At 39.2% G+C, this 16,754-nt stretch overlaps 1 protein-coding gene across 1 annotated transcript in view; it reads right to left on the bottom strand.

Annotated features, from left to right (window-relative positions):
• The window catches only part of LOC121371645 (UDP-GalNAc:beta-1,3-N-acetylgalactosaminyltransferase 2-like), a 432,378-nt gene that overhangs the window by 23,641 nt on the left and 391,983 nt on the right, over positions 1–16,754 (bottom strand). The window contains exon 9 of the mRNA XM_041497686.1: positions 16,067–16,250. Within this exon, the coding sequence (XP_041353620.1) occupies positions 16,067–16,250 (184 nt within the window). The remainder of the gene's footprint in view (positions 1–16,066; positions 16,251–16,754) is intronic.

Below are 16,754 nucleotides of genomic sequence, written 5' to 3'. Positions count from 1 at the left end.
CAGTCGGAGTAACGTTCATGTCGACGTCGCCATACTCGGATTCGGCCATCAGCGTTGGAAACATTGTAACAGCTCTCATCAGTAAACAGAACTTGTTGCCACTGGCCACGTCGCCATCTTTGATGTTGTTGCGCCCACTGTTGACGTTGTTGGCGGTGCCGAGGGGTCAATATTGGTCCCACATAAGGACGGCGGTTACAGAGTCCTGCTGCCCTCAGACGGCGTCGGACGGTATCGGCGGACACTGGACCACGTGGACCACGCACCTGGTGAGCGGTGTGTTAGCTGCTGGCAGCATCCGATTCCTAAGGTGGGTCACCCGGATGTACCGGTCTAGGGCTGCGGTTGTCACCCTCGGGCGGCCGGTGCGTGGTCGATCGTTCACAGATCCAGTGATTTGGTGACGTTGAGAAAGGCGTGCGATTGTCGAAACATGACATCCCAATTGTCTGGCTACAGCAGTACGGGTCTGTCCGGCTTGCAACATCCCGATGGCCATCCCTCGCTGGAGTTGCGTCAGTCGCGGCATTTTTAAAATGTGATTCTGTTGTCTGTCACTACTCAAATTGAATTTATGCGATTAAATCCAGGTGTGTAGGCTTTATAAGCATTTCAATGAGTGTGTTTGCACTGGATTCATGATACGGATGATCCAGCACGTGCAAACAACGTGTTTTGAGAATTCGTGACGTCACACAGGTAATGAAATTGACACGCAGGTGGGACTGCGGTGTGGGTGTGTGCCATGTCCTTTAACACAGTTGAGGTTCAATTCCACCAAAGATACTGCTTTACAAAGTGCAATTCTTTCGCATTTTCAGGACCTGCGTTTCTTTTGCGTTTTAGTATATAAACATATGCTATCTTGTTTGTAGAAATGTATCCTACATCTAACAGTAAGCATTAACGGTGCTACTTTGAAACGGAGACATTTAGAAAATTTGTTTCTAATTTTCATTATTATTCATACTTACCTAGTACTAGCACAACAACAATGCTATATGACCCTGAGTTATAACCTCCACTGCAGAATTATCTTCCCTTGCCGGATGTATAACCTACACCCGCGCATGGGTTGACCGTATATCCTCGTCATCGATTCAAAGTCCGGAATGACTGAATCAAAAAAGAACTCCCTCAGGGCGGGTGGGAGGTAACGGTTGTTGTGCTAGTACTAGGTAAGTATGAATAATAATGAAAATTAGAAAAAAAAATTCTAATAGTCTTATTCAACTTACCGTACTAGCACAACAACAATGGTATAATAGACGTGATATAACACCGTTAAAGCACGCAAATTTAACATTAAAGGGAGGAGGTAAGAAAACAAGGAGGACTTACCCATTCAACCAGTAGTGTTCGTCTCAAGTAATAATACAGTGAAAAAGCAACCCACATCATACGAGGTATAAAATGTCAAAGTGACTTTTAAACTGAAGAACTACAACCCCAATTAAAAGTAAACCAAGTTAACAAGGTGAGGAAACCCGCACACCAAGTAATGGTAAAAGACATTCGACTGCCCCAGATAGTCAACCATCCACCTCCCACTCTCCAAACAGGAGGTGGAGAACTATCTCCCAGAAAGACTGCCGCTAGCGACCGGACGAAATAAGGGTCACCCCTACTCGTGGCCTGCGCACCGAAATGAGTTGCTGCCCTGCAATGACTGACTGAATCCGCCGAGTTCCGTCCGGACCAACAGCCATATCACGGAAATAAAACCGGTCAAACGTGTGTCAACCTTTCCAAAATCCCGCACTCATGACCTTGAAAATGTCCAAAGAATCATGGAAATTAAGAGAAGCAGAATCGCCCGAATCTCATGAGGTCGAACGGAGAAATTCCGCAGAACATGATCACCTGCCTTCTCATATGTCAGCAATCCATCTCGACAAAGCATTCTTCGTAATGTCTCCTGGTTGGCATTTGAAAGAGATAAACAGTCTCTTAGTGTTTCGCCGGAGATTTCTAGTACGCTCCAAATAGAATTTCAAAGCCCTGAAATGATGACCGGAGGAAATTCTTCCCCTGGCACCTGGTTCTTAGCCACGAAAACAGGATCAGTACGTAATGTAACTGACCCGTTCATATTGTAATCCACCAAATCATGCAAAAAAGCATGAATCTCACTAATACGACGGCAAGCCGCTAGTGAGACCAGAAAGAAAGTTTTCCACGTCAGATGACAAAGACCGGCAAATTTCAAAGGCTCGTAGGGTTTGCCTTTGAGTGCATGCAGAACCAGAAAAACATTCCACTTAGGCAAAATGGAAGGCTTCTCAACCGTGTTTTGCAACGACTTAAGCAAGTCATGCAACACGAGATTCGTTGAGAAATCTTGACGTCCACACTGCCTCAGAGTAGTGAAAATGGACGACCGGTGACTTCTCACTGTTTGAACCTTCAACTGTCTTTCTTGGACAAGAGCCAGAAAGTACTCAGCTAAGTCATTAACAGTAGGCGACAAGGGATCCACGTCCCTCTCAGTCACCCAATGAACCCAAGCGCGCCAGTGACACTGGTAGACCCTCTCCGTAGACTGGCACTTCGAAGAGGAGACGAGCTCAGCAACCCATTTAGAAAAGCCTCGGTTTCGGAGGGAAACCCCGACAACCGCCATGCATGAAGTCGGAAAACCTCCGGCTTCGGATGCCACTCTGTCCGACGCAGTCTCTGACTGAGCAGATCGGGTATTAACGGCAAACGGGGAAAGGCGTAAAAATCCAGTCCCGTGCATCGTACTCCAGTGCCAGTGGGTCTGGTACCGGCGATACAAACACTGGCAACTGACTGTTCAGACAAGTGGCAAACATATCGAGTTGAGGACTCCCCCACAACTGAAGAACTCGATAAGCCACCGTCCGGTGCAACATCCACTCTGTCTGAACCAGGGAACGACGACTCAAAGCGTCCACCAAGACGTTCACGGACGAAGGAATGTGTTTGGCCGATAACACCACTCCCCAATCATCGCACCATTCCAGAATCTACAAAGCCGCGAGACTCAATGACAGGGATTTGGTGCCTCCCCACCGATTGAGGTACGCAACAACCGACGTGTTGTTCGACCTCAACAAAATTCGACAGTGTCGAATAACAGTCCTGAAATGGAGACAAGCGCGACACACTGCTTCCATCTCCAACAGGATGATGTGACGACTCCTCTCTGAAGGAGTCCACACCCCTGACAGATGTTGATCCAAAAGGTGTCCACCGAACCCCTCGAGGGAAGCATCGGTAAACAGGACCAACTCTGGAGAAAGTGGGTGTAAAGGAACGGCCTGGGATATACACCTGTCCACTAAACACTCTTGGATCGGAAGAATGAACCAAGGCCCCAATGGTATCACCAAATCCCAGCTGAGACCATCCCACACTCGGGACAAATGCCATTGAAGCGGTCTCTTGAACCGTTTGAACCGCACATTCAGCGCCGCCAGCGATTTGAGATGGCCTATCAACATATGGAGCGTGTGCACCGACGCACTTTGCTCCACCAGAAGATGTTGCGCCAATTGTGAAGTCGCGAATCCGTCGGAAGAACGGACACCTCCACAAGGTTGAAAACCACCCCGAGATAAGTGAAAACCTGCGTTGGCACTAATTCCGACTTGACCCAATTGGGAATAAATCCCAATCGGAGAATCATGTCGATCACGAACTCCACGCCCACGAGACATGCCGTCTGTGACGCCGCCGGAATTAACCAATCATCCAGGTAATTGTGCATCCGTATACCCAACAGATGTACACGCCCCACCACTGCCTTTACTACCTGAGTAAAGACGTGAGGGCTTGTGGCCAATTTGAATGGCAGAACTTGAAACTCGTAAGCTCTGCCGTCGAAGAAGGAACCGCAAGTACTTCCAAAAATCCTGATGGATCGGAACATACAGGTAAGCATCCTTCAAATCGATGGACGCCGCCCATTCCCCCACCTGAAGCAAAGCGCGAACAGACTGAACTGTCTCCATCTTCATAGATGGAATAACGACGTAAGAATTCAGCGGCTTCAGGTTTAGAATTGGTCGCCACTCGCCATTCGTCTTCTGGGCGAAGAACAGATGGGAATAAAATCCCAGAGTGCCCAAATCCACCTCCTGGATGGCTTTCTTGTTGAGAAACTCGACAACCATCTTCTGCACCAGTACTCGTTTGTCGACAGGCGGTACTGCAGGTAACCGGGGGGAGGACGTCAGTGGAGGGGGTGAAGAAAACGGAATTCTGTATCCGTTGCGGACAACCGACAAAACCGATGAGTACAGATCTGGCAGTTCGTACCAACTTTGAACAAATGGCGCAATCTGCCCCCCACAGGAAGATCTGCTAACGGAACCTCCGTAAGCAGATGTCGATTGTCCACGCACCCTCATCCCGGCTGCTTCCCACCCCTGGGCGCCTTGCCCTGAGCGGAACCACGAAAACGTGCCGGCTTCCCCCAAAAACGTCCCTGTTTTGATGAACCACGGGCATTACCAGACTGCACACCCGAATCAGACACCACAGGGATCTGATAACTGTCAAGAAAAGTCGATTTCTTAACAGGTGGAGGCTTAAAAGTAGATGCCGCCTGGCGCTTACGAGCAGTTCGGGACGGAGCAGCAGGGACGAATTTCGCCGCTTCTTGGTCCATGACCAAGTTACAATTGGTCCCAAAAAGTAAGGTTTCCCTTACTGAGCGACTTCGAAAGTAGGTTTTAACCACACCCGTCGCTCTCAATCCCGCCTGGTAGTGATCCCGACGCAGAAGCAGACTGTTGGCATTCACGTCTAATCATCCTCTTCTTAGCCTTCCCCCACGTGGAGGGGGACCAATTTACACAGATATGACACTGGCGTTCAAAACAACAAGAACGACATGGCCCACATAACAAATGCTGATCAAACTGGGGCAGTCGTTTAAGACAACCTCCCTCGGCACACACAACCAACTGGTTGGAGCCCGAGGAAGCCGTGTCAGACATTAACCCTCTGTGTCAATTACCCAAAAGACCTCATATGACAGAGTAAAACAAAATTACAAATTAGTAAACAATTTAACAATTTGACAAAAAATTTATTACAGAACTCGAACACGACTGCAATGGAGGACTGCAGAATAAAAAAACGAGGATATACGGTCTACCCATGCATGGGTGTAGGTTATACATCCGGCAAGGGGAGATAATTCTGCAGTGGAGGTTATAACTCAGGGTGGTATAGCATTGTTGTTGTGCTAGTACGGTAAGTTGAATAAGACTATATATCTTCAACTGTATGCTAATAAACAAATTACAACTAAATAATGTAATTTAATTTAGCAAAAAAAAAATGATTGGAAAATCTTTAGTGGTTGACTGATGGAATGAATGAATGTTTAATGACACCCCAGCACAAAAAAATACATTAGCTATTGAGTGTTAAACTACGGTAAATGCAAAAATAAAATATGGTTGACTGATGGATAAAAGCATTTCCAGTTGAGTACAACACCCCGTAACATTATGTTAGACAGTTGTTGCCAACAAATATCTGAAAGTTCTATCCAGTCAGCTCATATTTGTGGATTTGTGGATAAGACAAGACTACTTGTACTGAATGCAATTTTGTTTACATTGCACTTTCGATATTCATGAGTTATTTATGCAAATATTAAGCATGGGGTTGATTAATTTGTAGTTATTTATTACCAATAAATGTAAAAATAATGAAATATGAGACTTGTAACTACGATATGACACCTTTAAGATGGAGATATGTGAAAACTACAGTGAAATCTGACTAAATCAGACCTTGAATGATTAGGAATCCTGTCAAAACCAGTTCCATAATCCCTATTGTTTTAAATTCTAAAACATGACCTTCTAAACATTGGATCCTGTCTGAATCAGATAAATATTCAGTCCCTGGCATGATCCGGTTCAGACAGGTTTCACTGTATTCAGATTAATATTCCTGTAAAATGGCCATCCTGGGCATTAGTGTTGGCATAACCAGAGATTCTGTTCTGGAAAACCAAAAGGAAAACCACTGAAGTAAATGAAGATGTTTTGCTGCTCTGCGAATAACCACTAAATTATCATCAATTGTATATATTACTTAAAACCTGTCATTGACCACACAACAAACCCAACAGCTGAGGATATTGTTCAATGAAAACATTAAAAGATTTAGTAAATACTTAGTAGAGTACATCCAATTGATGACTGATCCCTGGGACAGTAATTGCTGTATCAGCATTAAACAAGTAGGCTTCTCCAGCAGTATTAGAGGTGCTGAGATACTCTAATACTTAGATAAAACCCAGTCAATATTACGAAAAGATATGGCTATTTTTGTTCAAGAATGCCAAACAAATAAAGCACATATAATTCCAATCCAAGGTTATGCTAGAAAACATTTGACTGGAGGGAAATACAAATATATCAACGAAAAACTGCTTGATTATATTGTACAAATTACTTGATTATATTAGGGAAGAAAATATAGGTCTCATTAGCAACAAACATATATTTAGGTGTTGGTTGGTGAGTAAAATGCTTTAAAAGTTTGACTAAACAATAGCCAGAAGAAACACACTGAACATATCAATTTCTTTTAGCATGAACGTATCAATTTCTTTCTTTTTTTCACTTGATTAAAAAGTTTGTTTTGTTTGACGACACCACTAGAGCACATTGATTTATTAATCATCGGCTATTGGAGTTCAAACTTTTGGTAATTCTGACGTAGTTTTACATATGAAACTCGCTATATTTTTCCATTAGTAGCAAGGGATCTTTTATATGCGCCATCCCACAGACAGGATAGCACATACCAGTCGTGGTACCCTGGCTGGAACGAGAAAAGCCCAATGGGCCACTGATGGGGATAAATCCAAGACCGACTGCGCATCAGGCGAGTGCTTTACCAGTGGGCTACTTCCCTCCCTTTTTTGTTTTACTCAGAGGTCAGAATAAAAAATAAGTGCTGAATATGTCCAAAATATAAGTATGTATGTTATATTATGTTATGCATTATTTTTCTTCAGCCAAGTTTATTTGTGTTTTTCCAGATTAAAATATAATCATTGTGCTATATTATGTTTATCATCACAGACATGGTTATCTATATATACATTTACTCTCTTGAAGTTACCAGCCTCGGTGGCGTCGTGGTTAAGCCATTGGTCTACAGGCTGGTAGGTATTGGGTTCGGATCCCAGTCGAGGCATGGGATTTTTAATCTAGATACCGACTCCAAACCTTGAGGCTCAATGGGTAGGTGTAAACCACTTACACCTACCAGTTCAACAAAGGCCATGGTTTGTGCTATCCTGCCTGTGGGAAGCGCAAATAAAAGATCCCTTGCTGTTAATCGGAAAGAGTAGCCCATGTAGTGGTGACAGCGGGTTTCCTCTCAAAATCTGTGTGGTCCTTAACCATATGACTGACACCATATAACCGTAAATAAAATGTGTTGAGTGCGTCATTAAATAAAACATTTCTTTCTTTTTTTCTCTTGAAGTTAACAACTTCACAGTGTATAGTATGACTTTTAAAAGAGAAGTAAATACCTGTATGCTTATCAACGTTTATGGCAACTGGTAGTACACATTCTGTCACTGACAAGACATAGTCCATATGATCTTATCAACGTTTATGGCAACTGGTAGTACACATTCTCTCACTGACAAGACATAGTCCATATGATCTTATCAACGTTTATGGCAACTGGTAGTACACATTCTCTCACTGACAAGACATAGTCCATATGATCTTATCAACGTTTATGGCAACTGGAAGTACACATTCTCTCACTGACAAGACATAGTCCATATGATCTTGAAGTTACATGTATATATTCAAGTCTTTTAAGGCTTTTTAGGTATATAAATATTATATCAAATTCAAGGACAAATTTCATCCATCTATAAAGCTAAATATATGTATAGTTTTTAAAGGTAGTTTGTTTTGTTTAATGATATCACTAGAGCACTTTGATCATCGGCTATTGGATGTCAAACATTTGGTGACGACATATAGTCATAGAGAGGAAACCCTCTATATTTTTACATTAGTAGCAAAGGATCTTTTTTATGCACCATTCCACAGACAGGATAGCACATACCATGGCCTTTAACCATTTGTGACACCCAATAGCCGATATGTATTTTTGTGCTGGGGTGTCGTTAAACAAACATTCATTCATTCATTCATTCATTCATTCATTCATTCATTCATTCATTCATTCATATACCAGTTGTGGTGAACTGGCTAGAATGAGAAATAGCCCAATGGGCCCACTGACAAGGATCGACCCTAGACAGACCACGCATCAGATGAGCACTGTACCACTGGGCTACGTCCTGCAGGTGAGCACCGTACCACTGGGCTACGTCCTGCAGGTGAGCACCGTACCACTGGGCTAGGTCCTGCAGGTGAGCACCGTACCACTGGGCTACGTCCTGCAGGTGAGCACCGTACCACTGGGCTACGTCCTGCAGGTGAGCACCGTACCACTGGGCTACGTCCTGCAGGTGAGCACCGTACCACTGGGCTAGGTCCTGCAGGTGAGCACCGTACCACTGGGCTACGTCCTGCAGGTGAGCACCGTACCACTGGGCTACGTCCTGCAGGTGAGCACCGTACCACTGGGCTACGTCCTGCAGGTGAGCACCGTACCACTGGGCTACGTCCTGCTCCATGTAGCTTTTTAAAGTCTTTTAAAGATTCTATGTTTTTTCAAAAGTTTATGGTTTCCAGAGGTCAATGTTTGACACTCATAGGTAACTCAATTCATATCATTTTAAATGGTAACTGACTATTCGGTTACATGAATTGTACTAATCATTTACACTCTGAAGACAATATTTCCAGCTAATACTGAAATAAAAATATATTAAAACTTTTTACAGAACAGTTTCTTTGAGTTATGATTCACAATATAATCAATTGGCAGTTGATGTGAATTTAATTTTGCATAACCAGACAAGCGAACATAACCACATGAAATATTGTGCACTGGGTTCCCTTTAAACTGAAGACTTTTTCAAGTCTATACAAGCCCAACAAGACATGAATTTTCTTTACATCTATTTACTCCTCATATATTCTGAAATAAAAAATTGTGATTTCATGATTTAATTATAAGGCTTAATGTGTATTGTAACCATTGGGACTGAACCTAAGTGAGAATAAACTGTTATATATTCACACACGAGATGTCTCATCAACAAAGCAAGATTACGATTATTTAAGCTGTATATTAATAATTAATTTTAATTGATATTGAGATCACATTGTAAATCGGCATTCACACTTCTTTTGCATCATTAGAAAGATTTAAAAAAACTGGCTTTGTTTATCATAAGATTATTATGTATAATGCAGCTAAATGCTTGATCATATCACATTATCTTGTATAGTGTCACTGAACCAAAAAACAACTGAAACACAGAACAAAGAAAATAAACAACCTTCTAATAAAATATTAATCTGTAGTTCAAAGTTCTTTCTAAATCAAAAAGAAGAGTTACAGATCTCTTTTGATAATGTTTGATAGTAAATCTATAATTTATCTTATGTATTTCTGACATATTAATTTTTTTAAATCATTTTAAAGGGGCACGCCCTAGTTGTTAACCATTATGCCGTTGTTTTTCACTATTAAACCCATTTTCTCACAAATAAAATTGCATTTTACTTACATTTTATTATTTAGAATATACATTTCCATTCACCTAAAGTGTTTTTCGTAATCCTGGTGTTTGTAATACCACAAAATGCATTTTTCGTATTTTTTAAAAACGCACGCACGTCTGAGAAAAAAACGTTGAGCAGACAAGGTCTAATCTATTTTTAGAGGGGATCTTCCCATTTCAACGTCACAGACGTTGGTATACCACGTGACCATTATCATGAAAGGTTGGCAGTATGTTGGAAGATATAGTCAAACCTGTGTAAAAGACCACCTCTGTTAAGCAACCACCTATTTTTAAGACGTACATTATCTAAAGATGTTCCTATAACACAAAATAATCTCTGTTACGTAGCCATTAGCTGAATAAATATACTACATATTGAATATAGTCTATATGCTTTTGTTACATATTATTTAATGAGAAAAATGAACTTTCCTAGTACCTTACAAAGAAAATCGGGTTTATATGTACATGTACAAATCACCATGAAAATTAAACTTTATCTATAGCAGAACATGATATTGCTATACACAAAATTTCAGCTTAATATCTTGATGCATTGCAAAAAGAAAAGTCCAGGAAAACAAATTTTCATATCTCCTAAGTTTAAAGAGCCATAACTCTGTCAAAAATGGGTAAATCGCCAAGAATGTCAAACTTGATCTATAACAGTACATGGTAAAGTTATACTTAAAATATCAGCACAATATCCAATATATATTAGTGGAACAGATGGATGGACAGACCGACAGACAGACAGAAGGATGGACAGATGGACAGACAGACAAACAGACAGACAAAAGGATGGAGATGTAACCTATAGTCCCCTCTGGTTGGACCGGCAGGGGGCTTAAAAATGTAAAAGTTGCTCACTGAAATATTCTTGGTTTACTGTTAACCGACCAAAAACACCTATTAACAACTGTTTGTGATAAATTATATATGACATATACTAGAATAAACAACAACACATTCATATTTTGGTTTGGGTAATAGACCATAATTTTATTTATACATGCTAGTGCCTAATGTCGTCATCAAAGATGACATAGGAATTTAGAACTATGGTCCTCCATGTCAAAACTATAACTACATAATCGCTAAACTAAATAACTAATATTAAATAACAGAATTAGGGTGAGGTGGGTGGGGGATAAAACTTTAGTGCTTGTAAATTACGTGACACTTTATTGCTGCCGGAAAAGGAATGCCTGCCTTTTTGGGGTTAAACAAAGGGTCTTGCTTATAAGCCCTATGATTGGTCCATTCAAAGTACAGAATATGTGATGCGCCCTTCGATTGGCAGAAGACATGCCATACATTTAGACGGGGCATGTTACGCATTGCGCAGCGGAAGTAATCGATGCGTAACAACTTACGACATCAGTCACCGGAAGGTAAACATGCATCATTCGTCGAGAATTAATCATACCAACATTTAGAAACATCTGTGAGCGGGTGATCTACAACATATTAATAACATGTTAATTACTTAACATTCACCTTTTGATACACTCCTAGCAGCCAGTACATATGATGATATACCATGATGTTCACCATGTGTGTAATAAACAGAGATACTCCCTTACATGACTGTGTAACATAATATTGACTCTATGTCTTCTTTTCTCTAGCATAGGTGTTGCAGTTGTCACATTTGAAACCTGATGGGAGATCATTAACGTTGTACTGGAGGAGTCATTAACAATCCTCATTTCTTTAAACAGCCAATATAAACATGAACATTCTGCAAAACTAACTGTCTCACATAGCTACCACAATTTGGCTTGGTGTGTAAGCAGTTAGCTTATGAAAAGTACCATGACTTAGTGTGTTAGCTCCATTTCATAAATTAATTACATGTGTTTGTTGCAGGAAGTACTGTAAACCGTGAAAAAAATGCGCGTATAAATTTCGCGTCGTTCGTGTCCAACCTTATGTCGCGAAATTAATACGCACGCACTATTTTCCAGTTTGAAGTGTACTTAAAGTAATTTGTTTTGTTAGAAATATTTTATTGAGAATAAATTCACAAAAAGATTAACTCAACAGGCACAGCCTATACACGAGGTCTCCTTGATGGCGACTAATCGTTAATTGTTTTATGTAACTTCAATCGATGGCGACTAATCATTTATTGTTTTATCTACCAAAGGGTGTTAACAGTTAACAAATGAAGCTGTGAGTTGTGATTCTAATACAGGTGAGGTGGGTAGGGCCTAATCCCCTCTATAGTCTCTGTACCAGGCACAATTGCTTGATGTAAGATAACAGAATATTGATTTACAGACAGTAACTTTATAACAATTACAGTGAGCTGTCTTTATCCACTTTTTTTTTTTGAGCTGTCAACGGTCGTTCGCGAAATTTACACGTCGCGAACATGCGCTAAAGTATACATTCACGAAAAAAACATGTCGCAATATTAATACGGTTTACAGTAACTGTAAATTTGTAATGTACATTCCATGACTAATCCAAGATACATTTGAAAAACAAGGGTACTAGTGAGGTACATGATATGCCCATCAAAAGTAGGTCGTGGTGACCTAGGTTTGATACGTGACACAGCGCCATTCCAAGTAGAACTTGCATGCAAGGTTTGATTATCCTTAATGAATTGATAAGAAAGATATGCTCCAGAAACAAAATGTGTTTCTTTCCAAGCTCAGAATGGATATAAAATCAGGTCAGACAGAAATAAAGGAACTTGTTGCATGCAAGGTTTGATTATCCTATATGAATTGATAACAAAGATATGCTCCAAAAACAAAATGTTTGTGGAGTGACGTATGGAGTGACCAATGGATGGATGGATGGATGGATGGATGGATGGATGGATGGACAATGCCATACCATAATGTGTATAATGTGTATAAGGTATACTGTAGTTAATACTCAACAATATGACAATAAAGTTAACATCAAAACACAATCTATGTCCATTTATTAGGATGTTAAAACTGTGCTTCACTTGTTAAATACACTACGTTTATCTCAAAATAATTTAAATTATTACACACCCATTTAATCCTACTATAGTAATAAAGACAATTCTTACCACGCAATAAAACAATATTTGATTGAACACACATGTCATACGAAATCTCGCATGCATAGTACATGTTCACCTGAATGACGTTATTTCCTTATACGCTCAGTGTTTCATCAATTCCATACAGACGAAATAAGTTGTGTTATTTAATTAAACTTTTGTTAATCATAATATAGAAAGGTGGTATGTAATAAATAAAAAAACCACATACCAGTTGTTTTGTCATGTTATTTATTGCACTCATTTATAGTGTACAACATTTATACCACAAGACCACTATGCCATCTCTTGGTATAATATTCTAGGGCACTATAATCTTGTGCAATAAATAACATGGCACAACAACTGGTATGTGGTTATGTCTATATATTGCATTTTGGAAATGAACTCTTCATATGTAACCATATGTACCTAAAATATGTGATGCAGTGAGGGGTCTAAAGACACAATGTCTGAAGCAGTGTGGGGCAAGGGAAGGAAAGGAATATTTGTTTAAAAACACATAAGCATATTTTAATTTATTGTCTAATGGTTGATAATTTCAATATCCTTGGTCAAGAAAAAGAGGAAACCTACCATTACCACATAGGCTATACTCCTACTGATAAGCAGCAAGGGATTGGGCCCATATTTTCGAAGCTATCTTAGCACTGAAAAATTGTAGAAACATAGTAAGCTGTGACATCACTATGGCTTATGCTGTAGTGAAATCATAGTCTACAATGGTTTTACAATTTCATAGTGCTAAAATAGCTTCAAAAATTCGTAGCCTGGCTTATAAATTTTTTAGAAGCTAGACTCCAGACCCTAATAGAGTCTGAGACTCTAACACCATGGTAACGCCATACAAATTGCATGCATGTGATGTCATTAGAGATTTGAGTCTAGACTCTAAAGTTTTATAAACATGGGATCTCGTTAAAACAGTCCATCAAGGGCAGATCTTGTGGCCCATTACACCTGAAACTAGCACTCTACCATTCGCTGTGTGGACAAGATATCAGTTTATAAGAAGAATTAATCCTCAAAGCACTTAGACATTATAACACTGGGTGAATGAGCACCACATCTGGGTCAACAAAAAGTCTCATCAAACATACAAAAACCACTTGTAAAAAAACAACATTTGAAGAGTTTCTGTACAAGCTGAGAATGGATATAAAATCAGGTCAAACCGAAATAAAGGAACTCATTGACATATGGTGACATACTATTGCGAGTTTATGCTGGTGGTTGCCACCATAAAGACTATATAGCACAGTAAAGCAGGACGCTTGTAACTTTTATTGCATTTCATAATGGACATTTTGCTTTTCTGTATAAAGATTTACTGTCACAGCATTATTCTCAAAGCAAGTTCAATAGCTATTTCCCAGCAACAAATTTCCGAGTGTCTTGGAAATAATGAATTAAGCACAGCAATAACAATAACACAGGGCACTAGAGGATGTGTGGACTACTGGCCAGTGTCAATTTGTTCATACTGACAAGAAAATTCATGTAATTATATCGACTTAAAATGTCAAGTCTGAGATTTAAAGGAAACAATTTAAATAAGACTGACTACCAAAAAACCTTTAATTCTGTCCAATATCAAAACTAATCACTACTCATGTCAACAACTGCTCCAGAGTAAAGTTCAGATGACCAATGCACATTTTTCCTATGGATTTCTTCTAGAGTTACTGTTTTTCTTATCGAGCTGACAGTCAGCATCAAACACAATAATTATATGTGTTTTCTTGCTTTTTAAAGTTTGGATCATATTGTAAAGTTCAGATGACCAGTGCACATTTTCCATACAAATTTTCAAAAGAGTTAGCATCAAACACAATAATCATGTTGGTCTTTTTGCTTTTTAAAGTTTGAATCAAATTTAAATATTAATCTCTTGCAACATTTTAATACATCATTTATTTGTTTTATTTTATAACAGCATATTTAGTGTGAGCATTTTGAACTTGGTGGGGGGGGGGGGGGGGGGGTAGAGTTACTGCAAATAAATTTATAAAGACTTTAAACTTTAATTGAGTATTCAAAGCCCCAGTCTATTTACTCTATTAACAGACTGGTTCTGTGAGTTCTCAGTTAAATGTTAAATGTACATTAAAAGAATACCAGTCACAACTGTTTGCTATAAATATATACTAGCATGCTTTTTAACACATCCATATAATCAAAGTGTTTGCACAACATGCAAACATTTTCATGATAGTATATTAGTAAGAAATATAATAAACAATTAAGAATTGACCACAATTATTTTTTGGTTCATGCAAGTATGAATCGAAAAAACAATGTGCATAGAGAGTTATACAAAACGGGATGGTAGGTGTGGTTCAATGTTTTTGGTTCATCAAGATATAATTAAATTTTCTTTGCATCTATACACACTTTACACCAATCGGATTGGTCCAGAGGTGCTTTTTTTTCCCCCGTTCATTTCTCGATGAACCCCCAAAAATTAAGCCATGCCTACTACCCCCCCCCCCCCCACCCCCCGACTCAAACTACTTTAGTGCAACAAGCCAGATTATTCTGGCAATTGTATTTAGATATTTTGAAGAAAACACACGTGAAAGCTACAAAAAATGTATACGATACATTAATGGAAAATGCTAAACCTCTTTGCTAATCATGACATGAGACTGTCATTGGCCAAAGAAATCATGTAGGAAACTTCACGCCTGTAACTTACTAGTAAGCGATGTTAAACAGCTGTTGGAGAAAATTAAACGGTTCCACCGACAGCATAAATGTTAGACATGTTCCCTTCATTCACTTTCATAAAATATAAACTAAACATGAATAGGACAATTCCTTCCAATATAAATGATCCGTAAAAATGCACAACTGCTAGAGGAAATGACGCCATTTACAAAAAATCACCTGATTCAAATAATAGTGAATGAACATTCGCATTCTTACGCGACATAAGTTTACACAAACAATACTACAGGCATATTTAAAGCTAAACAAAATAAATTCAGTTATGTATTGTTAAAGTATGCATATAAATTTAATTATAAGATTTGACCGCAATTATTTTTTGCTTCATGCAAGTATGAACGGAAAAAATGATGTGCACACTTTTGTATGTCCCGCTACACGGAGAGTTACTGGCACGTCCCCCAATACATAATATGGATATGTAATACTTAGCTACTTAAGTGATCTAGGCCCTGTCCATGAAGTGATCTTAAACCCTAAGATCACCTTAAGTGCATAACTACCTTCTGCATGTAAGGTGATTTTAGCACTAAGATTGCATAGAGTAGCTATGCGCTTACGGTAATCTTAGGGCTAAGATCGCTTCATGGAACGGGACCCAGGTCAAGTTTTCCTACCATTGGTGACACTGCAGCAGTTTCTGTGGCAGGTTTCTGTACACATCCAGAACACCAACGCTGACTACATCACCATGGATGGCCGATTCTTCTTTAAGTTTTTCTTCATCTTGCGCCATCTTGTCCTGCCACAACCGTTGTCTTTCATATCTGTTCTCAATGTGAGTATTAAGCTGATCAACATCTACATCAACAAGAAACAAGATTTTTACAACAAAAAAGCAAGATCTCTAAAATCCAAACATTCTTTACAATAAAAAGAAATATATATTAAAAAAAGAAAAAGATATCTAGATTATAAAAAGATCCTCTACATTTAAAAAAAACAACAACACCAAGATCTTTACATGCATTATAAAAGCAATAAGATGTCTATAATTAAAAATGATGATGTCAATTAAAAAAAACTTCTATGATAAAAAAAATCTTATACCACCAAACAAGATCCCTGTAATAAACATACAAAATCTGCAATACCAAAGGAAAACTTATAAAATTAACTGCTAAACCAATTCCCCCTATTCACTCAAAGCAATCCCCACAAAAAAACCCCATGGGAAACCAAAAACAAGACAATTATAAAACAACAAGATGTTTACAATACAAAAAAACTACATCTCCAAAATATGTAAAAGATATCCAAATATTGATAATTACATACTTTTTGCTGTGATACAAAGAAGTGGAT

The sequence above is a fragment of the Gigantopelta aegis genome, chromosome 4 (assembly GCF_016097555.1).
Source record: "Gigantopelta aegis isolate Gae_Host chromosome 4, Gae_host_genome, whole genome shotgun sequence".
Classification (NCBI taxonomy): domain Eukaryota; kingdom Metazoa; phylum Mollusca; class Gastropoda; order Neomphalida; family Peltospiridae; genus Gigantopelta; species Gigantopelta aegis.
This window is presented reverse-complemented; position numbering and strand designations above follow the sequence as displayed.